Source organism: Hemicordylus capensis, chromosome 1 (genome assembly GCF_027244095.1).
Source record: "Hemicordylus capensis ecotype Gifberg chromosome 1, rHemCap1.1.pri, whole genome shotgun sequence".
Lineage (NCBI taxonomy): Eukaryota > Metazoa > Chordata > Lepidosauria > Squamata > Cordylidae > Hemicordylus > Hemicordylus capensis.
The window spans coordinates 435,669,730-435,694,088 of NC_069657.1; the positions used below are offsets into that span (position 1 = coordinate 435,669,730).

The window sequence follows — 24,359 nt, forward strand, 5'->3', positions numbered from 1 at the left end:
GTTAAATGTGTGGAGGTTAGCACAATGTGCAGCCTTTTTGTTTTAAAATAAGACTGACAACAATTGCAGGGAATATGAAGTGCTATTTAACTAAGAAGTTTAATATTTGTAGGTCAAATATGCACCTGGGATGATGACCTCTGTGATGGCCCCAGAAAAGCCTCCACCTCTTATTTTGACATGACTGAAAATCAAGTTCGGGACATCTGGGAAGAGCTTGGCCTAGGGAATAGCGGGTACCTTAACAAGCAAGAGCTGGCTGCTGTGTGTAAGAACATAGGACTCAAAGAGCTGGAAAAAGAGGTGGATTATATTTAGCTTTTGGAAACTTTCAACCCACCCCCCCACCCCACCCCCCAAAAAAAACACCTACTTGGCCAAAATGAATATGAAAAAGAAAGCTATGTGTTAGAATATGCATCTGATGGGCCACTGTGCAAAACAGGATGCTGGGCTAGATGGGCCTTGGGCCTGATCCATCAGGGTTGTTCTTATGTTCTTAATAGTTAACATGTGTATGGTGTATTAAAAAAACATTAGCTCAGTGATCTTTATGACAGATCCATACAGCACATAGGAAGCGGCCATATACTGAGTCAGACCATTGGTCTATCTAGCTCAGTATTGTCTTCACAGACAGGCAGCGGCTTCTCCAAGGTTGCAGGCAGGAATCTCTCTCAGCCCTATCCTGGAGAAACCAGGGAGGGAACTTGGGACCTTCTGCTCTTCCCAGAGCAACTTAGTGCTCATACTTCTAGTCTCCCATTCAAATGTAACCAGAGCAGACCCTGCTTAGCTAGGGGGACAAGCCATGCTTGCTACCACAAGACCAGCTCTCCTCTCCAGTAGGCTAGCATTATAGACCAGCATCGCAAACACATTGAGAGAGCCAACTCCTTTTGATTTTCCTATATCCTTGTCTCTTTCCCTTGCCACTGGGCTTCCCTTTTCATTGCCACTGCTTCTCCCAGTCTTTTTATACTAGAAGAGATGGCAGTGGTGATGGTGCTGCAGTGCTTTTTCCTTGGCTGAAAAGAACCTGAAGGTGCTGTTGGTGCCACTTTTTTACATTTTTTACATACATATTGAGTCTGGAGAGCTGGTCTTGTGGTAGCAAGAATGAATTGTCCCCTTGGCAGGGTTTGCCTTAGTTTGTATTTGAATGGGAGACTACATGCAACAATAAAAATGTGAGCACTGTAAGATATTCCCCTTAGGCGATGGGGCAGCTCTGGGAAGAGCACCTGCATGCTTGCATGCAGAAGGTTCCAAGTTCCCTTTCTGGCATCCCTCCAAATAGGGCTGTGAGAGACTCCGGCCTGCAACCTTGGAGAAGCCGCTGCCTGTCTCTATAGACAATACTGAACTAGATGGACCATTGGTCTGACTTGGTATAAGGCAGCTTTCTATGTAATTTCATAAGTTGCTGCCATGGATTTGCTGCTGTTTCCATTGGAGCTGTTCTAGAAGAAAATAGCTCACATCATTACTACCGATGTGGGCGTGGAATGGAGAGTTGTGGGCTCAGGGTGGCAGCCTTGCCCACTAAGTCTGTGCCCAGTACTGCAGGGAGGGTGAATTGTGGAGTTTCTGCCTTCCCCTCAAAGCACCCTGTGCCTAATAGAAATATGTAGGGATGTGCATGGATCCGTTCTTTCCCCCAGAAACTTTCAGTGCCATGTGAAAGTATGTCCCTGAGAGCTGCATATCCCTCAGGGACATATTTCTAGGGATGAGCATGGAACTGCTTCCATAGGAGAGCTGGTCTTGTGGTAGCAAGCATGACTTGTCCCCTTAGCTAAGCAGGGTCCATCCTGGTTGCATATGAATGGAAATCTTGATGTGTGAGCACTGCAAGATATTCCCCTTAGGGGATGGAGCTGTTCTGGGAAGAGTAGAAGGTTCCAAGTTCCTTCCCTGGCATCTCCAAGATAGGGCTGAGAGAGATTCCTGTCTGCAATCTCGGAGAAGCTGCTGCCAGTCTGTGTAGACAGTACTGAGCTAGATGGATTTGTGGTCTTGACTTGGTATATGGCAGATTCCTATGTTTGGCACTCGATTCTAGGAGTGCTGAACTGGTTCCAGCAACTGGCATTTGAACTGGTTTGGAGGGGGCGGGGAGGGTTTGATTTAAGGGGCAGGCTACACTGATCCCGGCTGCAATGAGGCATGCTGCAGCCCCATTTGCCCGCTTTTTGGAAGATTGCTGGTGGGGCGGGGTCTGGCAGGTAGACAGCACCTTCTCTGCCCCTTAAAGTGACCCTCCCCACCCTCCCGGGTGTGCACAGAAGCAGTTCCATGCACATCCCTAGAAATATGTCCCTGAGGGGCACAGCTCTCAGGGACATACTTTCAAGTGGCACTGAGAGTTTCAGGGGGAAAGAGTGATGGGCAATATTTGACCCATCCCATCACTCCTTCTGCTCTGTGTCACACAAAAATATGTCTTCAAGGGCTGCACAATTCACAAGGACATATTTCTGCTAGGCACAGGACACTTTGAGGGGAAGGTAGGAACCTCCAAAATTTGTCCTTCCCATTGCCTGCTGGTTGTAACATTACTAGTTTTGGTCGTCCGCAGCAGGTGTGCAGCTCATTTTTCTGTGCCCACGTCATTAGTCAGGATCTCAGCTGGTGTTTAGAGTTCTTGTGTTGCATTTCCTTTCCTAAAGACATTTCTTACCAAGATTAAACTTGAGTATCTTCTCTTGAGGACCCCTCACTTCTTTTTGATTGGGAAGCAAAAAAAAAAAAAAAGTTGATTAGCAGAGCTCCCCTGCTTACAAGGAGAGCTGGTAGTTTATCCATGTCTCACACAGTTTCAACTTATTGTTGGTCTGATACTTTTGATACAGTATTTTTTTTAAATGCTTTTTCTGCAGGATCTTGAAGAATTATTTAATAAGTTGGATAGCGATGGAGATGGCAGAGTAAGTTTTAAGGAATTCCAGCTTGGGTTGTTCAGCCATAGTCCCATGCCTTGTCCAATTTCTTCCACGCCTCTCAAACCAAAGCGGCAAAAGTCACCGTGCCATCAGGTAAGGCATAACTTTGAGAGAGACTGCTTTCAGAAATATTAGTTTAGAATTTTGAACCTTTTGAAGTAGGTTAAAAGGCTTCCAGTGGTTACGAGTTCATGGCCTGCATTTTAATGTCAATCTCGGCCTCTAAATAGACACGTGCCTTTGGACTGTAGACAAGTTTTTCTAACCAGAGGCAGAATAGGAAGCATTTGAAGGGATTGCCACAATTTCAACCAGTCCCCTTGACTTCCATCCAAACAGATTCATAGATTTTGGAGGGGCCTTGTAGGCCATCCAGTCCAACACCTTGCCTGATGTAGGAAATCTAGAGCCAGAACTTCCCCAATAGATGGCTGTCCATCGTTTCTGGTTATGTTTGGATTTTCCATGGTCGTCAAAATGTGATGCTTTTTATGCGTATCTAAATTGCATTCACCATTTGTCAAAATATTAATCTCTCTCTCTCCTCCAGATGTTCAAAGAGAGTGGGCATAGAAGTGCCACTTCATCCTTCTTCTCTGGTTCTGTGGGTTTGAATCTTTTCTCCAGCATCGATGATGGCAGTGGCTTTGCAAGACCTGAGCAGGTTGTCTCTATCTGGGCCCAGGAAGGGGTTGAAAACTGCAAGGAGATTCTTAAGGTGTCCATAGTTGCTTTTTAGTTGTTCACCTAGGAATGGCTTGTGGTTTGGTTTCCACAGTGAGGATTTTAATTTGTTATGGGGTATGCTAGAAGGATGTAGGGGTGTGCACAAAACTGGCTGGTTTGGTTTGAGTCCGAACAGGACCCAAACTGGACCAGGCTAGTTCAGTTCTGCACCCCCTTGAACCCCTGTGGTTCGGTTCGGAGGGTGGGGTTCACGATTTTTTTTTTAAAAAAATTACTCACCCCCTCTAGGAGGCTTTTCCGAGGCCACAGGGGATGCGTGTCTCTGGAGTTCCCCCTCTCCCCCCCCCCCCCCGCCGCCGGCCTATGTTATGGTAAAAATCACCTGGGTCTTTGGTCCATTCCGGCCCTGCCCTGTGTGGCGGCGGCCATTTTGGAGGCTGCCACACATGCCCAATGGGCACAAAGGGCAGGCCCGGAACGGGCGATTTTTACCATAATGGAGGCTAGAAGGGGGAACTTCGGAGACACCCCCGCCCCCATGGCCTCAGAGAAGCCCTTTGGAGAGGGTGAATGTAAAAATAATAATAATAATAATAATAATTAATAATAGATTGTCCCCTCCCCCCATGGCTGGCAGGGGTTCGGTCCGATACCGAACTGAACCAGGAGAGATTCGGTTCAATATCGGACTGTCAAACTGAACAGGATCTATGTCAAACCTGATCAACATTGAACCTGTTTGCACATCCCTAAAAGGATGTTGGAGACCAGATCTTTTTCTGAACTTTGCTTACTAGTCAAAATTACAAAGAGATTAAGTGTTTATCTGCTGTTGCCTCCCACATCTTCACAGGAACATAGGAAGCAGTCTTATACAGAGTCATTCCATTGGTCCATCTAGCTCAGTATTGTCTACACAGACTGGCAGCGGCTTCTCCTAGGTTGCCGGCAGGAAAACTATCTTGGGGGTGCCAGGGAGGGAACTTGGAACCTTGTGCATGCAGATGCTCTGCCTAGAGTGGCCCCATCCCCTGAGGGGAACATTCTCACACATATAGTGTCCCATTCAAATACATACCAGTGTGGACCCTGCTTAGCAAAGGTGACAATTCACGCTTGCTACTACAAGACCAGCTCTCCTCCTCCTTTCTTCTGCCATGGTCCTCCTGACACAATGATCAGCCTTCCTTGCTCTATCAAGACATCTGTTTCTAAATCTTGTTTCTGCAAATTGAATGGTGCTCTTTCCTTCCTTAACCCCTCCTTAACCATCATTCCTTAACCCCTCCCCCCGCTATCCTCCTGCTATCCATTAACTCAGTGGTTCCCAACCTGGGTTCCTTCAGATGTTGAACTACAACTTGCATCATCCCTAGCTACAATTTATTGTGACTGGGGATGCTGGGAGTTGTAGTTCAGCAACGTCTGGAGGAACCCAGGTTGGGAACCACTGTGTTAACTACTTATTTTATTTCCCATTCCTATGACTCCTTGTAATTCTGTCCATTCTGTCTTGGGCTGGGAACTCCTTTGGCAGTAGAAAATTTCAGCTCTGTATATACTTTCTAGTACAACCATGCTGAACAAATATTGATGGTGATAGTCTAAGAGGTTGTTGACTTAAAGGACAGAGATGCCTACTTAAGTTTCACTCTATTTTGAGATGTTGTGTTGAATTTTTTATAGAGTCTGGATTTCAATATGGAGGAGAACATCAATCTCTTGGAGCTGTCAATGGCCTTTGACGATGAGCTAATGGCTTCCAAGACTGGACTCCAACAGGCAGCTTTTGCCTCCTGTAGACATGAACTTCAACATCTAGTGTAATTAGTTATTGCTTTGGTTTTTTGGGATGAGTGGCAGGTGCGGGGGAAGCATCTTTGGCCCCAGCCTACACATACCTGCTGCTGTGCAGGAGCCATGCTGCTGCCATACAGCCTCCCGTGTCTGTCTGTAGTAGATGTGTGAACGTCGCAACCATAAATTCTATGCGTCTTTCCTCCCAACCACTATCCTTCCTTCCTCATGCTGTGATGATCATGTGGGGGAAAGACCCACTCCTATGACTGCAGAATTCGCACACACATTTCGGCCACGTGGGAAGTGGCTTCCATGTGGCGGTGCCTGTGTATGAAGGAGACTTTAGCTAAACCTGCAGTGTTCGTAGCATGCATGCATGTAGTTGTATGTAGTACTGTAACTGCTGCCAGAGATTTGTGATGCCTTTACAAGATTGCTACTCTTCTGACATCCTCTCTGGCTCAATACATGTGTTGTTTGGCATTCTTCATTTGGTGTCCCAATACTACTACTAGTCTTCGTCCTATTTTTATTTTTTAATTATCTCTCCTATCCAGTACAATACTGCTCAGGGCGGCTCACAACATGCCATGTATGCTTACGTGTGATGGTTTTTACCATATTTAAGAGATAGACAACCTTTGGCACTCCCACTGTTGTTGAACTACAGCGTCTATAATCTGCTGCCACAACTCATCATGGCTGGGGAAGATGGGCGTTGTAGTTCAAGCACAAACTGGAGGTCCAAAGCTTGCCTCCCCCCGCCATATTTCTTGTTTTCAGTCTGCTAAGTGGCCATGGAGAAGTGGCTGAAACCTGCCTAATTGTTTTGCCATTTAGAATCCCCTTAGGTTGATGGGGGTTGGCTTTTACATTCTGAGATATAGTACAGGTGTTCAGGTGCAGATGGAAATCATCATCTTAGCTGACCAGCATTCAGTTAAAGCCACAACAAAAGGAATATTGAGTGCTACAAAGAAACAGATGATACCGTGAGAACATGGCTGCCTAACTGTCAGTCCCAGGGGGGCTTCCCAGCTTCCATATGGCAGGGTCTCTTTCTGAGGACTTCTTTGACACATTGCTCCATTAAGGCTGAAAGCTTGACACAGTTAAAGAGCTGAAAGCTACCAATGTGTTACTCCCAAGAGTCATGGGTTTGGAAGCTTTCACAGGCTACTGCCACAAGATGTGGTGACAGCCAACAACCTTGATGGCTTTAAGAGGGGTTTGGATAACTTCATGGATAACTGTCCCTATCCTCCCCTAGCACAGTACCTCCGGTGACTGTTGCTGGTGTCTATCTTACATTCCTTTTAGATTGTGAGCCCTTTGGGGACAGGGATCCATTGTATTTATTTATTATTTCTCTGTGAGCCATTTTTGGAAGGGCGGTATAGAAATCAAATAAATAAAATACTGAAGAGCTGATTTCCTTGTTAGATTTAGTTGATTTATTTCAGATCATACTTGCTTATGAAGTGCATGCATCTTGTAATGTGGAGCCAGGCACGATGCATGGATGTCATCCCAGAACTTATGGCAAGATGCTGATCCCTGTTTTCACAACTGGGTTGGGGGGGACGAGTCCAGTGGTACAAAATAAGCACATCCTCTGCATGGGCCCGCATATATTCAAAAATATAACATGGAAGTCCACTTCAGACAGCTTGATGTTAAACACATTGGTGTATGAGAATTCTCTCCACAAGATGTGGTGACAGCCAACAACCTGGATGGCTTTAAGAGGGGTTTGGATAACGTCATGGAGCAGAGGTCTATCAATAGCTACTAGTCGGAGGGCTATAGGCCACCTCCAGCCTCAGAGGCAGGATGCCTCCGAGTACCCGTTGCAGGGAAGTAACAGCAGGAGAGAGGGTATGCGTTCAACTCCTGACAGTAGGCTTCCAGCACCATCTGGTGGGCCATGGTGTGAAAAAGGATGCTGGACTAGATGGGCCTTGGGCCTGATCCAGCAGGGCTATTCTTAAGCTAATCTCTATTTATGCCCGACACCTCCATCTGTACTTCTGCAGCTAAGAATCTCCCTTCTCGTAGATTTTGGTCAAAATTCATGCATGGGGTACGGATTTTAATTTCTGTGTAATAACTGTCCTACTGTGCAGAGAACCATAGATAGAAGAAAGAGGTGTGCATTCTGCCGCCAAAGCAGAGCTGCTCTGTGCCTACTAAGCATTTCATAATTGCAGTTGCAATGCTAATATGGGCTAATGATGGGAGGAGCATTACAACTGCAATTATGCAGTTCCTAGTGGGCACGGCACAGCCCTGCCTCCACCACAGCATGGGCATGCTTTAGAGTATCTTGCAGCAGCACACGCACTTCTCTCTCTTGATTTACAGTTCTCTGTTCAGTATGTCGGCCACTATATCTGCATGCATTTTAATGGGGAATTATTATTTTTTTACTTTTCCTTGCTTGGAGCCTCTGGGAAAACACAGGATAGAAACTGAACTGAACAGGAATGAAAGAAACCTGCTAATGAGACTTCTAGATCGTTAGGATGCCTACTGAGCAGGTTCTTCGCTTTCTCTGCAGAAGACAGGTGGAGCAGATCTCTATGGAGAGAGACAAAGTGAGAGCTGAACTGGAGAAGGTGGAGAAGAGAAACGTGCAGCTTTTCAAAGAAGTGGACGATCACCACAGCGCGCTGGAGCACCACAATGAGAGTAAACTCAAGTATGTGACCAGCCTTTTGGCCTACGGTAGTTGCTTTCCCCAGTGTGATTATAGCATTTGTGCATAAAAAGGCAAGAGTAACTAGCAGCAGATCTCCATGCTGCCCTGCCGAGGTGGACCTTTTTAATGCTTTACTGTGTATGGAAAAGCAGCAGTCGACTTTCACAGGACTGACTGTTCAGAACTGTGTTTAGCATTTGTTGTTCAGAATATCTATTTATTTACTAACTGGGCCGGGCACAGAACATCTGCATCTCTAGTTTGCCGCCCATTCTCTCCCCCCCCCCCCGTTTTCTGCCTGGCCTCCGTTGCCTTCTTCCCCCCGCTCACCGCCACCTTTTTTGCCCACTGGGCCCCTGGCCCGGCTGCTGCCCCCGCCACCACCATTTTCTTCCCTCTTGCTCATCCCCGTCACTATCCGGCAGCTGCTCACGAACTCTTGCAAGAGCTGCCATAAATGGGATAAATGGATGGGTACACCTAAGAGAAATATGTATATACTAGCCGACCCGCACAGAGCATCTGTGTGCTCTTTGGGACCTGCTGTTCTCCCCCCCCGTCCTGCCACACTCTCTCTTGCCCTCCCTCTCCCTGCCCCCTCTCTTGCCCCCCTGCTCCACTCTCTTGACTCCCTCCCCCTCCCTCCTGCCCCACTCTCTCTTGCCCTACTCCTCCTCCCTCCTGCCCCATTCTCTTGCCCCCTTCCCCACTCTCTCTTTCCCCTCTCCCTCCTCCCCCTCTCTTGTCCCCCTCCCTTTCCCTCCTGCCGCCACAGCCAGATCCTCCTTACCAGGATGGTGGGGGGGCCGAAAAGGGCCCCACCACCACCATTCCTCCTCTTGGACAGCGAACGGGGAAGTCCTGCCGCCTGTTTCCCTCCCACCCCGGCCTCCAGTGGGTGCTGGGGCTGCACCCCGCCACCCATTACCTTTCGCCTGTTACCTTTCGCTCCTCTCCCCTCTCCTGGGCCTGGATGTCCCGCCACTGCCTCCTGCTCCCGGTGGACAGGACTGGTGCGGCCGGGCTGCCGCCTCTTCTGCACCCTGGCCTGGCCATGCCAGGTCGTCCCGCCACCTCTGCCTCCCGCCAGGTCGGGCTGCCGCCGCCTCTTCCATACCTGGGACGGCCTGGCCTGGCCAAGGCAGGCTGGCCTGCCGCCGCCTCCATTTTTTCTTTCCCCTCAATTCTCGCTGGGCCTAAGGCCGGAACTCTCGCAACGTGTTGCGAGAGTTCTGCCGCCAAGTTCAGGACACGCACCGGCTAAGAGAATTAATTATATGGATATGTATATATTATTCATTTATTTAAAATATTTCTGTACTGCCCAAAACTTGCATCTCTGGGCGGATTACAATTAAAATCATTTAAAACATTTAAAGCCCAGTATTAAAAATGTTAAAACTATAAATCTAATTAAAGGCCTGGGTGAATAAATGTGTCTTCAGTGCCTTTTTAAAAGTTGCCAGAGACAGGGAGGCTCTTATCTCAACATACAAACCACTTTTCAACAAAACCCAACCTGCTCTCTGTTGCAAATTTGCCAGGCAAACCATCTTGTTGTTGTCTTCTGTTTCCATCTATGGATAACTTTCCTAAAGGAGAGCGATGTGCTCATAGCATGTTGACAGCTTAAAGTGCTTATAGGAGTTGGTTGCTGCTTATTAGTCTGCCATTGCACATTGGGTCAAACAATACTGGGCTACATGGACCAATATTCTGATTTAGTACTATTATTGTTATTAGGTACTTTAAATTCTGCCTTTTAGGTGGAAATAGTTCCTCAAGATCCTCAAAAATCCTTCAGGTGTTTGCACCATCTGGATTGTTGTCAGGGTGGAGAGGTCTCGCCCATACTTTTAAAAACGGTGGGAGGAAGGATAAGGTGTAATTAATGGATTAATTAATCAAACAAATTGCATAATTCATTTGAAGGAGAATATTGGTGAAAAGTGTGTCTGTTTTTCTTGCATCTCCACTCTGATGATCTGTGGTCATTTGTCTGTAAAATATACAGGAGAACCCCTTTATTCACGGGGGTTCCATTCCGCAGGGTCTCCTGTGGATAGTGAATCTGTGGATCATGGGAACCTTAGGGCTATGGGAATCAGGGGAGGGGGTTAGGTTCCCAGACTGCCCAAAATTGGCCAAAAATTGATGTTTTCCCCCAAAGTGCCCTACCATGTTCTTGAGTAGTCCACTGTTCCAAAAATCAGCTGAAAATAGCTGTTTTTGGTAAATGAGCCATAAAATATCTCCCAAAACAAAATGGCAACCAGAAATGACCTACAAGGTCCTTTCCAGCCATCCACAAATACATGGGTTTAACCATTCCCCCCCACCCTCCTATACTGAGGTAGGGTGCTAATTTCCTGACCATGGATGTGCAAAACCATGAGTTCTGGACCAATGATTAACGAGGTCCTCCTGTATTGCAAATACTAGCCACAACACTTGTATTTTGCAGAGATCTTGAGCAAGATTACAGAGGGAAACTGATGATTATGAAGTCTGAAGTGGAGTTGGAAAAGGAGCACCTTTTGCAGCAGGTGACTCATCAGAGGACTAAACTAGAAGCAGATATAAAATCACTTCAAGGGGAAGAGTCTAACCTGAAGGAGAAGCTGACCTTAGTGATTAAGGTAAAGATTTGGAGAACTTTTGCCACTTTCTCTGACAGCAGATGAGTGACTGCTGGCAGGGATGCATGTCCTTTGTGCTTGAAAAATCAATAGATTGCATCAATTGTTGCTGGATGGATCAGCATGAAGGAAGTGTGTGTTTGCCTTGATTGTCTGCCTTGATCAGGACCCCTCGTCTGCACTCTGTCTTGATCAGGACCCCTTGTGGCTGCTGTTTGCCTCATTGTCAAGCCTGGGCCCATAACTCGAGGCATTAAAAACCCCTTCCAATGTCTGTTTTGGGCAATGTGGGGAGATGAGGCATGCAAGTATGCAGTAAACATCTCAACTCGTTTGGATCTATATTCAGCAACATCTGTGGCTGAGACTTCTCCAGCCATTATCCATCACACTTCCATAGCTGTACCTCTGCAACCATAAGACTAGAAAATTGCTATTTTTAAAAAAAAAATGAAGGTGAAATTCTTGTGAAGCTACACTTTGCACGCAATACTTCATTCTGTACTTCCGGGGAACTGCAGCATACAAATCTCTGCATGTAAGGCTCCTGACTGGTGCATGTTAGAAACTGATCTGCATCCTCAGAAAAGACCCATGGCATAAAGACCCTTCCTTTGATAGGGTGCCAATGCAGGTGGTGGTGGTGGGGAAATTGCGCGTTTGTTTGCTCCCCATGCTAAAGATTTTCTCTTGCCTGTGTACAAATCCAGGCATGCTGAGGAAAGGCAGCTGGAATTCAGTTCTTGACATGCCAGCATCAGTGTTGCATTAACCTTTGTATGTGCTTTTGTTTTTTCTTTAAAAAGGAAAATAGTCGCTTACACAAGGAAGTGGCAGAAGTGGTTCAAAAGCTGTCAGAGTCAGAGAAGCAAGTACTGAAGCTCCAGAAAGATCTTGATTTCATGTTGAAAGACAAGGTAACTTGTTAGGGGTGAAACGCTTTTTCTGTTCTTCTTCCCCCCCTTTCCCGCTCTGATCTAATGTAAGGCCTTTTCAGGCAGCGAAGTGTGGACTTTTTAAAGCTTCTGTACTAATTTATTACACGGTCTTGCTTATGGCCCAGACACTTGAATACAGAGGCACTCTTATCTCTGGACCTTGGGGCCATGATCCATGGCCTCCAGGGGGGCCTCCTGCCACCACCCCACACCTGCTGCTGCCCTGTGGTGCCGAACAGCAGTGCCAAATTCAATAATTCTAGCTGCCATGTGCGGGGGTGGGGGGTGAGCCAAGCAGGCCTCCCGCACCCCCGTGATGGTGTGCGGAGCAGGAGTGGCCGCTGGGCCTGACCGTTCTGTCCAGCGGCCCTTGAGAACTGTGAGGCGTTCCAGCACACCTGCGTAGTTGGAATAGAGTGTCGCAGGCCTGTGATGTTGGGGGGCTTGCGACACTCTATTCCAACTGCGCTGGAGCGCCTCGCAGTTCTCAAGGGCTGCTGGGCCGAACGCTGCACCCGCCGCCACTATCACAGGTGTGGGTGAGGCCTGCTTGGCTCCCCCACCTGGGGGGCTTCTCTGAGGCTGCGGGGGGGGTCTCTGGAGTTCCCCCTTCCCCCCACTGGCCTCCGTTATGGTAAAAATTGCCCAATCTGGGTGGTCTTCGGCCCATTCTGGGTCTGCCCTGCGTGGTGGTGGCCATTTTGGAGGCCACCATGCATGCCCAGTGGGCACACAGGGCAGGCCCGGAACAGGCCGAAGACCACCCAGACCCGACGATTTTTACCATAATGGAGGCCAGTGGGGAGAAGCAGGCACTCCGGAGACCCCCACCCTCGCAGCCTCGTAGAAACCCTAGGCCTTGTAGAAGCCATACATACTGGAAAAATTGGCGATTGGAACAAAGTATTAATAAGTTTGACACTGTCTTCTAGTCTGGTGGAAAAAGCCCAAGTGTGCTACTCTGTTCTGTCCCTGCTCCAGTACAAAGATGGGCTGGGGTTTAGTTGATTGGATAGCAGCTGGATGTTTGGTTCAAAACCCTGCACAGGATTTTATCCTATTTCTGTTGGTTTTCTGTGTTGCCTTTATTTTGGTTTCTATTTGCAAAATAAACAAGTAATCCTAAATGCACTGCTTTGAAACCAGTGGCACTTTCAAATAAATGTGTGTGAGGACCAAACTATACTGGTTCTCTATTTCTGAATATCTTGATTTACACCAATAGTGAGTGGAAGTACTAAAATATATCTCCATTAAGGCATTTTCTTTATTCAACAACAACAACAGCTTCTCTGTTTGCTTCAGCTAGGACTGGTGGATCCACACTACACAGATTTCTTTGATCAAGAAGAACGCTTTGCCAAAATTATTAACGAATATGAACTGCAGTGTCGGGTAGGTGGCTTCTGCTTGATGTTGTAAATGACACAGTATCTACAACCAGGTGTGATTGGGAGAGAGCAGGGGCACAGGAAAGCCAGAACTAAGATGAGTAGTGAGAAAACAGTTGTCATTCAGGACTTACTAAACCAAGGCTTCGTCTCTCTGTGTGTCCCTTCTTTCTCAACTATCTAGCTAAGGAATCTATTCCAGTTGCCTGTTCCGCTTTCATGAACTGTGCATTTTAAAATAGTTTTTAAAAAGTGGGGGTGGGGGGGTATTCCTACGTCCTGAGTCAGCTCTGTGGGTCAATTTGCTCTCTCATAGGAAGCTGCCATCTACCAAGTCAGATCTTTGTCCATCTAGGTCAGTCTTGTCTATCCTGGCTGGTAGGGATGTGAATTAACTGAGGTTCTTGCGCAGGTTCGGAGCCAAACTGGGTTTGACGGTGGGAGAGTGGCGAGTGGGATCTTTTAAAAGGAGGAGAGCAGGTCTTTCCCTGCTCTCCACTGCTGCATGGAGCTTCCTGCTGTGGAGGCTCTCCCTCCAAGAACCCATGTGCGTGGTGCCAGTATGCATGTGTGGACGCCATATGCGTCCCAGTGCCATGAACAGTAGGAAGCTGCATGCGGCAGCATAGAGCAGAGAAGGATGTGCTTGCCTCCTTTTTAAAGATCCCACTTGCTGTTCCCACCCGCCCCCTGGCACCACTGAACCGGTTTGGACCTTGTCAGAGCTAGTTTGTCTTACTGGCTGTGCACGTACCCTTACTGGCTGGCAAAAGCTCTCCAGAGTTTCAGGCAGGAATATATTTCGGCCCTACTGGTGATGCCAGGGATTGAACCTGAGATCTCCTGCATGCTAAGCAGATGCTTTACCACTGGAATATGGGCTCATACTGTTGAGAACCCTTGGGCTAGCCTCTTTTATCTTGACCACGACCCCGTAGAGTAGGCTTAGCTGAAAAATACGACCAAACCACCAGGAGCATCTTCTTCACAATACCTATTGAAAATTATTGCTTATCTTAATTTGTTTATTTAAATAATATTCTATACCGCCCCATATGCAGGTCTCTGGGCGGTTCACAATCTTTGATGTGAATTTTAATGGGTGTGGTGCCGGAGAAGTTCTCAGTTGACTGAGACCGTAAGTTACTTTGGAACAAATTGAATGACAATAAGATACGTTGCAAGAACCCAATCATGCATTTGAGGGTCAAACTAGACATGATTTAGGAAATCCATGGTCAGACCCTCTATTTCTTTTCTTCAGTTAAAGCAGCTGCAGAGATGAAGGGAAGGCACTTGAATTGGGAATGTGGGAGGGAAGTTCACACTTTCCTCACTTGCCCAGCCCCAGTTCATATTTTCCTTTCTGAAGTTGGTTGTTAGCCATGGAAAATGGAGGGAAGCAGAGACCATACTACTTGGCAAGAATGACCCAGATAACCCACTCAGTATAATATACTTCTCCAAGGGGTTTGAGAGCATAAAATGGACTAAACATGCTTTGCCACCATTCGCTCCTTGGAGGAAGGGCAGGAGAACACACACTTCTATGTTCTGTAGCCCAGATTATGTTCTGAAGCGCATGTTGTGGTTCAATTTGTGACAGTAAGGCAGGCTTGGGACAGGCCAGTATCCTTCAGGTAGGGGAGGTCATCTTGAGACATTATGAATGCCATGTAGAATCACTTGCTAGAAGAATAGATTACAGGTGGTGGTAGTGGTGTGGACATTAATTCCTAAATGTCCTGAAGACATGAACAACAAAGCTCTAGGCATGCATGTAACTTGCCTAACGAAAAACTAAAAAAGAGCCAGCACAATGTAGTAGTTAGAGCATTGGACTAGGATGTGGAGACCCAAGTTCAAATCCCTGTTCATCCATAAAACTTGCTCGGTGACTCTGGGCCAGTCGTTTATCTCGCCACCTAACCTACATCACAGGGTTGTTTTGAGGATAAACATAATGATGTGTGCTACTCTGGGCTCCACCTTGAAGGAAGAGGGAGATATAAATGCAAAAATAAATAAATAAAAGCTAGAGTGCTCTAATTGTGTGTTACAGGACGAGTCCAAACCTGAGAGCCTGATTTTGTTTTAACACTCCGAAATAGCAGACCAGACTGTTCTAGAGATGATGACTGGAATATTTAAACTGGAATATGCCACTAACACTGGTTTTTTTTTAATGTGCATAGCTGCTCCACTTCTTGCTTGAAGTGATAATTGATCCAAACTGAGATTGAAGCTTTTGGGGAGCCATTCTCTATATTTAGGAAAGAAACCCTCTAGTTGCATTTCATTTTCCCTCTTTGTTCCAGTACTCATTTAACTCTTCCTATTTCTTTTCAAATTCCCAACATTTTATGCTGCTACTTATTTGTAGAGGGTGAAGGTGAGCACTGCTTTCTTCCCCAAGTGTGTGCATGGTTCCTGTGTTCGTAGTACTGTACTCCCTTTTTGAAACCTGCATGGCGTCTTGCTGCAGTCTGAAATCTTGGGTTGTCACAAGTTTTTTTGTTTCCTTTTGAATGCTTGTATTCACATTTTCATTTATTTGTCTACCGCAACTCACTTTTTCTACTCATTTATGTTTGAGCGGGCCCTGTTCCTTTAGGATTCTAGACAGTTCCTTCTCTGTAAAGGTAGTAAGTGTGTCCCCTGTCACCTAAAGAAATCAGCTCATTCACCCCAAAACATGTATGTATATACAGACGCCTGAACACACCTACAATGTAATGTCCGAACAGGAGTTACGACTTCTGGGAAAGCATTTCAGCTTAGTTGAGACAAGAGGTGCGCTACAAAAATGTATAAGTGCTTAATGAATTGGGAGCATTATAACCTACAGTTTTGAAAAGGCCATGGCATAAAAGTTACCCTTGTTTGGAATAGAAAAACTATATCAACCCCTGCTAACTTGGCAAAGAGTCACCTTTAGCAGGGGGAGAGCAACTGGCCCTATCCACCCCCAGCATAGCACCTCCAGTGACAGTTGCTGGTGTCTGTCTTATGTTTCTTTTTAGATTGTGAACCCTTTGGGGACAGGGAGCCATTTCATTTTATTTATTATTTCTCTGTCTAAACTGCCCGAGCCATTTTTGGAAGGGTGGTATAGAAATCAAATTAAAAATATCATATCATATCATAAATCATATATCTGGACGGAAGTACCTTGGGAGCCTGGCTGGCAAAGTGGTGGGATGCACAGTGCTGTCACTCCAGGCACATCAGAGACTGCCTTATAGTGAGTCAGAACTGGGTCCATTTAGCTCAGTATTGTCTACAATGACTGGCACCGGCCCCTCCCAGGAGTCAGGCAGAGGTCTTCCAGGCCCTACCTGGAGATGCTGCCAGGGATTGAACCTGAGACCTTCAGCACACAAGGAAGATGCTCCACCACTGAGCTACAGCACTGTGGTCCAGTGCTGTGAGGTTAGTGTTTCCAAAGGAGTGAGGCCCCAAAGAGTTTTGGCTAACGGAGTTGTTACGTGGAGTTCTCGTCAAGGCCTTTGTAAACAGGAGTGCTGCCTACCGATCTTGCACGTGCCTATCCTTCTGACACTGTGTGCATGCTTTTGTTTGTATAGTAACACAAAACACATCTGCACGTTCCAGTCCTCACTAGATTTACTTGGAAGCAAGCTCCATGAACAGGTGGGATTTGAGGCCAAAGGTGGTTTGGGGCTTGCGTGCATGTAAATAGCATGTGGGGAAGGGCGATACGGATTGGGGCTGTCCTAGTGGGGCTTTAGGCCTTTGCTGCCATTGTGGTCCCCATCCAGATTTCTCCTCCACAGCTGTACTGCCCCGGGAAGAAAGCTCCTATTGGTGCCAAGGATAGCTCTTCTCCTTGGCTGTGAGGAAGATCCAGACTATTGCAGGGGGAGAAGCATTAAATCCCTTCCTCGATAGCTCTCCACCTCCCATCTCCCAGTGCCTGTTTGTACTGGGGAAACTAAGCGTGAGAGCCCCAATCACATAATAGGCTTATCATCTGGTTTGGTCCTTACTTCAAGTAAGAGCAAGAATCTTAAAAAAAAAAAAAAAAAAAAAGCAACTACCTGTAAGCTGAACAAAAATGAACTCCTTGTATTCTTCCATGCATGGATGCATCACCTATGTGTACAGTTAGAGATGTGAAAGGGGCTTCTGCATGTGGAAGGGATTGCCTGGTTGCCCCCTTGATTTTTCATCTGCTAGGTGATGACGTGGGCTGCATGCTCAAGGAGCTAACTTCCACTAGCACAGGGCTGCACAAATTTGGCAACATCCTGTAGAATGTTGGGCTACAACTCCCATAATTCCTGACAATTGACCACTGTGGCTGGGAATGGTGGGAGCTGGAGGGCGGATGCTGTACAGCCCTGCACTAGCACATGGAGCAGCTTTGTGCTTTTGTGTGGAAGAGGATCTCTGAATTCCAGCTCGTGCCCTGTGAATTTTAACCACAGCCTGGGATTCAAGGAGCGCTCGTTGAGCTTTGGTCGGGGCCGGGGGGAAGGGGGAAGCACTAGTGCATACATGGAAGTGCTTGTGTGTGGCGTTCTTTGGATCTTGACCTCAGGAGCTGTTACTGGTTTGCATCTCCTCCTTTATAAAATACATGCACATGACTGTGACTAACACCATCACGTGTTTCTTCTTCTTCTCATCCCTAGCGAAGATTTCTTAATGCACTGTGTGATTCATGTACATCAAGGCTGTACAATTTTGGCCCTCCTGCAGATGATGAACTACAACTCTCATCATCCCTGACAACTGGCCACTCCGGGTGGGGATGATGGGAGTTGTAGTCCAAAACCAGCTGGCGTTCCAAAGTTGTGCAGCTGTAATGGTTGCATTCAAGCATTATGGTTCTTTTGCCTTTGAGCCGTTCATGAGTAGTTTTGGCTTTCTGTGTGTCTGTTAGTCAAAGCATCCTCTCTATTCTCCAAAGGGACTAGGTCAGTTGTGCTACTACTGGACTCTGTTTCTGGTAGTGCTGGTCACCCACCAGGCCCCTGTTAGACTTTGGGGATTCTCTGTGATCTTCACTGCCAGGTATTCTTTCCCCCCATTCAGCATTAAGGGAAAAGAAATGTCAGCTAAACTCTCTTGTCTAGAAAACTCTAGTCTCATTTAGGGCTCCATAAGGATTGCTTCCAGATTTTTTAAAAAGAGAGCATTTCTAGGGTTGCTCTCTTGTCCTCAAGATGGTGCTGTTGGTATAAGAGGTGTTTATCAAGGAGACGGTCAAGAATGCAGACTTCTATAAGTCCAAGAGCAGCACTAGGTAGACCTTGGGAGCTGGGGCCAGCCAGATGCCGGAAGCCAGGCCAGGATTGGGATAACAACATAAGAACAGCCCTGCTAGATCATGCCCAAGGCCTATCTAGTCCAGTATCCTGTTTCTCACAGTAGCCCACCAGATGCTTCTGAGAAGCCCACAGGAAAGAGGTGAGGGCATGCCCTCTCTCCTGGTGAGGCTCCCCCGCAACTGCTATTTAGAGGCATCTTGCCTCTGAGGCTGGAGGTGGTCTGTAGCCACTAGACTAGTAGCCATTGATAGACCTGTCCTCCATGAATTTATCTAAGCCCTTCTTAAAGCTATCCAGGCTGGTGCCTGTCACCAGGTCTTGTGGCAGAGAATTCCATGTGTTAATTATGCATTGTGTAAAAAAAAAAAAAGTACTTCCTTTTTTCTGTCCTAGACTTCTTGGCAATCAGTTTGATGGGAACGGGAATGGGAAGACCTGAGTTCAGTTCCCCATTCAGCCACAAAGCTCACTGGATAGCTCTGGGCCAGTCATGTTTCTCTCAGTCTAATCTACCTCACAGGGTTGTTGTGTGGATAAACATAACCATGTATATCAACTCTGGGCTCCTTGGAGGAAATGTGGGATACAAATAAATGGAGTGACCCCCTGGTTCTAGGATTACGCGAAAGGGAGAAAATTTTCTGTTTCCACTCCACACCCTGCAAGATTTTAGACTTCGCTCATGTAGCCCCTCAGCCTTTTTTTCTAAACGAAAAAACCCCAGGTGTTGTAGCCTTGCCTCGTAAGGAAGGTGCTCTAGGCCACTGACCATATTGGTTGCCCTCTCCTGCACCTTTTCCAGTTCTACAATGTCCTTTTTGAGGTATGGTGAGCAGAACTGTACACGGTACTCTAAATGTGGCTGCACCATAGTTTTGTATAAGGGGTTATACAAGACTAGTTTTATATAAGGGATTTTGTATAAGATTAGCAGTTTTATTTTCAGTTCCCTTCCTAGTGATTCCAAGCATGGAATTGGCCTTTTTTTGTAACTGCCGCACATTGTGTCGACCGTTTCAACATTCAATTGGTGCTTGGGAGCCAGGGCCATGGCAGACAAGGCCTAGACTCCTGGCTAGGGGATCAAGAAACAGGGCAGCTTCCTTTCTGCAGAAGGAAAGAGGGCACATCTGCTCAACACATTTTAAAACAGGCTGAAGTTTGGGTTTAGCTGCCACTGTCTTTTCTTCCCCGCCATCTGGGAGTTGTACTATAGGTCAAGATGCTAGGAGTGCCAGAAATCTCGAAATCCTTCACAGAGCTACATTGCAATTTTTATAGGAACTTTCAGGATACAAGTTAATTTTAATTAATTAATTAAATTGATTAGTCAATTAACTTTACCCTTGATTAAGGACATACCAGGCACAGAAGATGAAGTATATATCACATTTCTTTTGACAGATCATCAAGCCAACGTTGCTTACGACGTGGCTAAGTATTGCCTAATAGAAATGAATATACGACAACATGTAATGACTCATGTAGTGGAATATTCACTCTACCAAAGGCTAGAGCGGTGCTGTTCCCTGCAGCCTGCACACGGCATCAACACGCACATGGCCTTGGTGCATGCGCATTCCGATGCTATGCACAGACTGCAGGGAACAGTGCCGCAGCTGCATGCAGCCTTTGGTAGAGTGGGGCAACAGCGGAACAGGTAAAGACCTGCTTACTTGCTTCTTAAGGAAACCACGCCCTGCCCTGCCAGCGGCTGCTTCGGGCCATTCGGGCACATCCCTACCAGATAAAGCCCAGTAGCTCTGCATCCCACAGCTTAGACCTGAGAGATACCATCACACATTTGGGCTCTAGTTCTTTGATGTGTTGCTTGCAGGAATGGCGTGACCGGAATGATGAGCTGCAAATGGAGGTGGAAGAACTGCGCTCCCAACTTCAGGAGCGCCAACGCAATCCAGTCTGGCATCAAATGAAGGCCAACAAGCCAGGAGGAGGAAGGGAACTGCCTGAACATACAAAATCCAGAACTCCAGGTGAGTGGTGCAAGTCTTGCGTAAACTGTTCTGAAACCAAATCCACATTCATTAGATGCACCAGTAAGTATTGGCCACAAAGGTTAGGAGCAGGACCCACCCGTGTTCAGGAGCAGGATATCTGATGACTAGATGCTGAGGACAAAATGAGAGGCGCTGCTTCTCTCTCACTGGCATCTCATTGGTCACTGTCCAAGGTGCTTGACCCAGTCTGACGCCATGTAGCAGAAAAGCTGTAACTTCTACATGACCAGTGTGCCTGAAGTGACTGTACAATAAGTGCGCACACACACACCACACAGAATTCGCAATAGCTACCTTTTAGGCTCCTCACAGGCCTTTTGGTCCCCTGATAACTAGGCAAAGAGATGATGCCAGCAAAGACCCCTTTGCTAGCCAAAGAGGTGATGGCACCTTTCAAAGCAGAGATTCTTTTAGATTTAGCAGGGGGGAGAGCAAGAGAGAGCAACTCCCTATTCAAGCTCAGCATAGTGTCCCTCCAGTGACTACTGTTGGTTTCTGCCTTTTTAAAAAAAAATTGTGAGCCCTTTGGGGCAAGGAACCATCTTCTTCTTTTTCTATGTAGACCACTATTGTATTGAAAAGTGGTATATAAGTAGTAGTAATGGAAAATGAAAATGTTTCCTCTTCATTCCCCCTCCCCCATGCATCTTTATTTCATTTAGCACTTCAGCAGTTATCTAGGATTAATTTTGATCTAACATCTTGCTTTGCTTGCTTCCTTTCTTTAGTAGACAAGTGACTGTCAGTAGGGTGGGGTCTGTGTTAGTGCCTGATTGTGTTGGTGTAACACACATTTTCCCATATGTGTCCCATGGTGGCTGTTTAGGCTATGGGCCCTGGCACACGATGATCTTGTATCTGATACCGGTAGCTGCAGAGTGGCACTTGCACAAGAAGGTGTGGAGGCCCTGTCATCATGGGTGGGGTTGCCTTTTAAGGTCCTCTTGTATCTTTTTCTTTCCGTATGAATGTGCACAAGACTGTGCATGGGACAGCCACATGCTGACACTTGCACTAATGCAGTTGTACTGTTCAGAATTGCTGCACAGGCATGTTGATGGATAGAACTCCACCAACACATATCTATGAATTTGCCTAATACCCTTTTGATGCTATCTAAGCAAGTGGCCACTGGATCCTGTGATAGTGAGTTCTGTAAGTTATGCATTGTGTGAGGAAATAACATCTTTGCCCTGAATCTACTGCTAATCAGTTTCATTGGGTAACCTGGAGTTCTAGTAGTGTGAGATGGAATAGAGAAGCTTTTCCTGTCTCTTTCAATACACTGCATGACTGTATAAACCCTCTGTTGTGCCCTCCCAGTTTTCCTAAATGAAAAGCCCCAAATACTTCAGACTGTTCTTTTAGGGGAGGTACTCCAAACTCCTGATAAGTTTCATTGCCCTTTTCTGCATTTTTCCTCCTCTCAGCTCTACCATATGCTATTTCAGATATGGTCCCTAGAATTGTACACAGTATCCTAAAGCCAATATTTGATGATCTTTGATAACAGACATGTAACTTTCTTCTTCTTCTTCTTCTTCTTCTTCTTCTTAGACCACTTGCAAAAAGAAGATCAGCTCCAGCACTTACCAGCCACAAGCCAAAATGGTAAGACGCATATTGTATATGGGGTGTATGTGTCTGTGTTTCTAAAAAGGATTGTGTCTTAGATCCAGAATGTACACAAAGAGTAATCTAGCCCAATCTAGGCTTGTGCCCGAAACGTTTCGGAGGCCATTATGGAGGCCTCCGAAACATTTCGGCTCTGGGGGCCATTTCGGTGCTTTGGCACCAGCGGGGGTAGTCCTTTAAGGGCGGGGGAGGGTGCACTCACCCCTCCCACCGCATATCCCCCGCCGGCGCTCCGTCACTTTCAAGCCCCTCAGGGCGGCAGCGTTCCTCCCTGCCGCCCTGTTTTCGTCATCCGCCGGAAGTGGCCGGAAGAAGTAACCGTGTGTGTGCCCGTTGCGGGCGTGCACGCGCCCATCTGCCATGCGGGGGGCGCGTGCGCGACGGGTGCACGCGCGGTTACTTCTTCCGGCCACTTCCGGCCGATGACGAAAACGGGGCGGCAGGGAGGAACGCTGCCGCCCCGAGGGGCTTGAAAGTGACGGAGCGCCGGCGGGGGATATGCGGTGGGAGGGGTGAGTGCACCCTCCCCCGCCCTTAAAGGACTACCCCCGCCAGTGCCGGAGAAACTTCGTGCACATCCCTAGCCCAATCCATTGTCTTGATAGCAAGATACCCAGTATCACAAATATCTTTTAAAATAACCTCTTCTTCTTGCTGTTCTCCAAGTATGGTGATCCAACAGTTCTCCTATTTCTTCTTTGAGAAAATGTCAAGATATTTTCCCCCCCTGAACATTTCAGCAGTAAATGTAGTAATTTCAGCCCACTGCTCCTGTCTCTAGTGGTTATATTTTTCAGATAATTAAAACTGTTAGTTTGTTCTCTGTGCTCTTTTAGCCCACCTACCCCACCTTTTGAGGTTGTGCATAATTAATTCAGAAGCAGCCAATTTATGTGGCAGTGTACCAGCAATTGGCACAGAGTGTATGCTCCCTGGTCTTTTATTGTGGAGCAGAATTGTTGCTTCTAGAGCAATAGAAATGTTGCTTTTGTTCATGTACTTAGGATGGCCTTAGTAGCTTTTTAAAAGGCTTGGTGGGATCAAGATTGATTTGTCAAGAATACAAAGGGGGAGGGTGGGTGTTGTCATTGCTTCAACCTTGGCCCACACAGCGTGGGACAACTTCAGACCGTGTTGGGCTTCATTCTCAGTTGCAAGAGATGATTTGTGATGGTGTGAGTAGCCAAACTGCAACATGGCGCGCTCCCAGAAGTGATGCAGCCTGTGGCCTTTCTACCAGAAAGAGCAGGAGGGCCCCCAAGCCCTCATTTCCATTGCTCTGCTGCTGCCTGCATCCAGCAGGGGCGCAGCTATAACTGAAGGAGAAGGGAGGACAAAAGTCCCTGGGCCCCTGAGGGAGAGCCCCTGCGCTTGCTGGGAAACAGCCTGCTCTTTGCTCTTGCCTGCATGACTCATTGGCAAGAATCTGGTTCCTGATCAAGGTGCGGGGAGAGTGCAATTATTTGCATAGGAGCGAGAGAATGTTTTGTTTTTCGCCGTGTCCGTATAGTTCTTCTACAGCAGTGGTCCTCCAGGTCTTGCTTGAACTACAGCTCCCATCATTCCCAGCCACAATTGTAGTTCAGTAGCACCTGGAGCACTGCAGGTTGGGGACCCCTTTTCTTCAGCAAAGATTGGGGGGGGGAGGAGGAGGCGGAATGGGGCCCTCTTCACTACCTGTCCCAGGGCTCACTTCAGCCTTGCTACATCCCTGCTTGGTGGACTAGAGACAAAACTGCCCATAAGGCATTGGGATGAGATGCTTGCTTGCACATGTACTCCATGCAGATTAGGATGACTCTGGATTTGACTTGTGGCTCACTTGCCAGAAAGAGGGGCCACTACTATGCAAAGGCTTGTGAAGCGATGGACTCACTGGATTGGCATGTCCGACATTTTGCATGCCACATATAGAATTGTGCAAATGGTTAGCAGAATCTGCAAGGTTGGCGTAGCAACGGTAGTGCAAAGACAGCATCAGATTCCCCCCCTCTCCTCATTTAATCCCACCTTAGTTGGGTGAGGAAGAAGAGTCTGGAAGTGCCCTGAGTGCGTGTTTTACTGTCTCCGCTATTTGTTAATACTTTTAAATTTAGGTTTGTACAATTGGATCTCTCTCTTGTTTGAGAAGTGACAGTTCTGCTCTACAATGAGAAATATTTTCTTGGATAGGCTGTCTGAGTTGGGAATTGGAGGCACTAAGTTTTGAGTGGCTCTGTTCCTACCTGGATAGCGGATTGTAGAAAGTAGTGTTTGGGGATGTCTGGTTGGCCCTTGGGCACTTATGCTTTGCCGACCTGCAGGGTTC

The 24,359-nt window shown here is 47.0% G+C and overlaps 1 protein-coding gene across 5 annotated transcripts in view; it reads left to right on the forward strand.

The window, feature by feature from the left end:
* NINL (ninein like) overlaps positions 1–24,359 on the forward strand; it is a 70,587-nt gene that overhangs the window by 30,701 nt on the left and 15,527 nt on the right. For all 5 annotated transcript variants that reach the window (XM_053243437.1, XM_053243444.1, XM_053243454.1 and 2 more), the window contains 10 exons: positions 113–303; positions 2,883–3,038; positions 3,496–3,663; positions 5,319–5,455; positions 7,993–8,133; positions 10,598–10,772; positions 11,579–11,689; positions 13,016–13,105; positions 20,236–20,392; positions 21,974–22,027. In XM_053243437.1, coding sequence (XP_053099412.1) covers positions 113–303; positions 2,883–3,038; positions 3,496–3,663; positions 5,319–5,455; positions 7,993–8,133; positions 10,598–10,772; positions 11,579–11,689; positions 13,016–13,105; positions 20,236–20,392; positions 21,974–22,027 — 1,380 coding nt within the window. The remainder of the gene's footprint in view (positions 1–112; positions 304–2,882; positions 3,039–3,495; positions 3,664–5,318; positions 5,456–7,992; positions 8,134–10,597; positions 10,773–11,578; positions 11,690–13,015; positions 13,106–20,235; positions 20,393–21,973; positions 22,028–24,359) is intronic.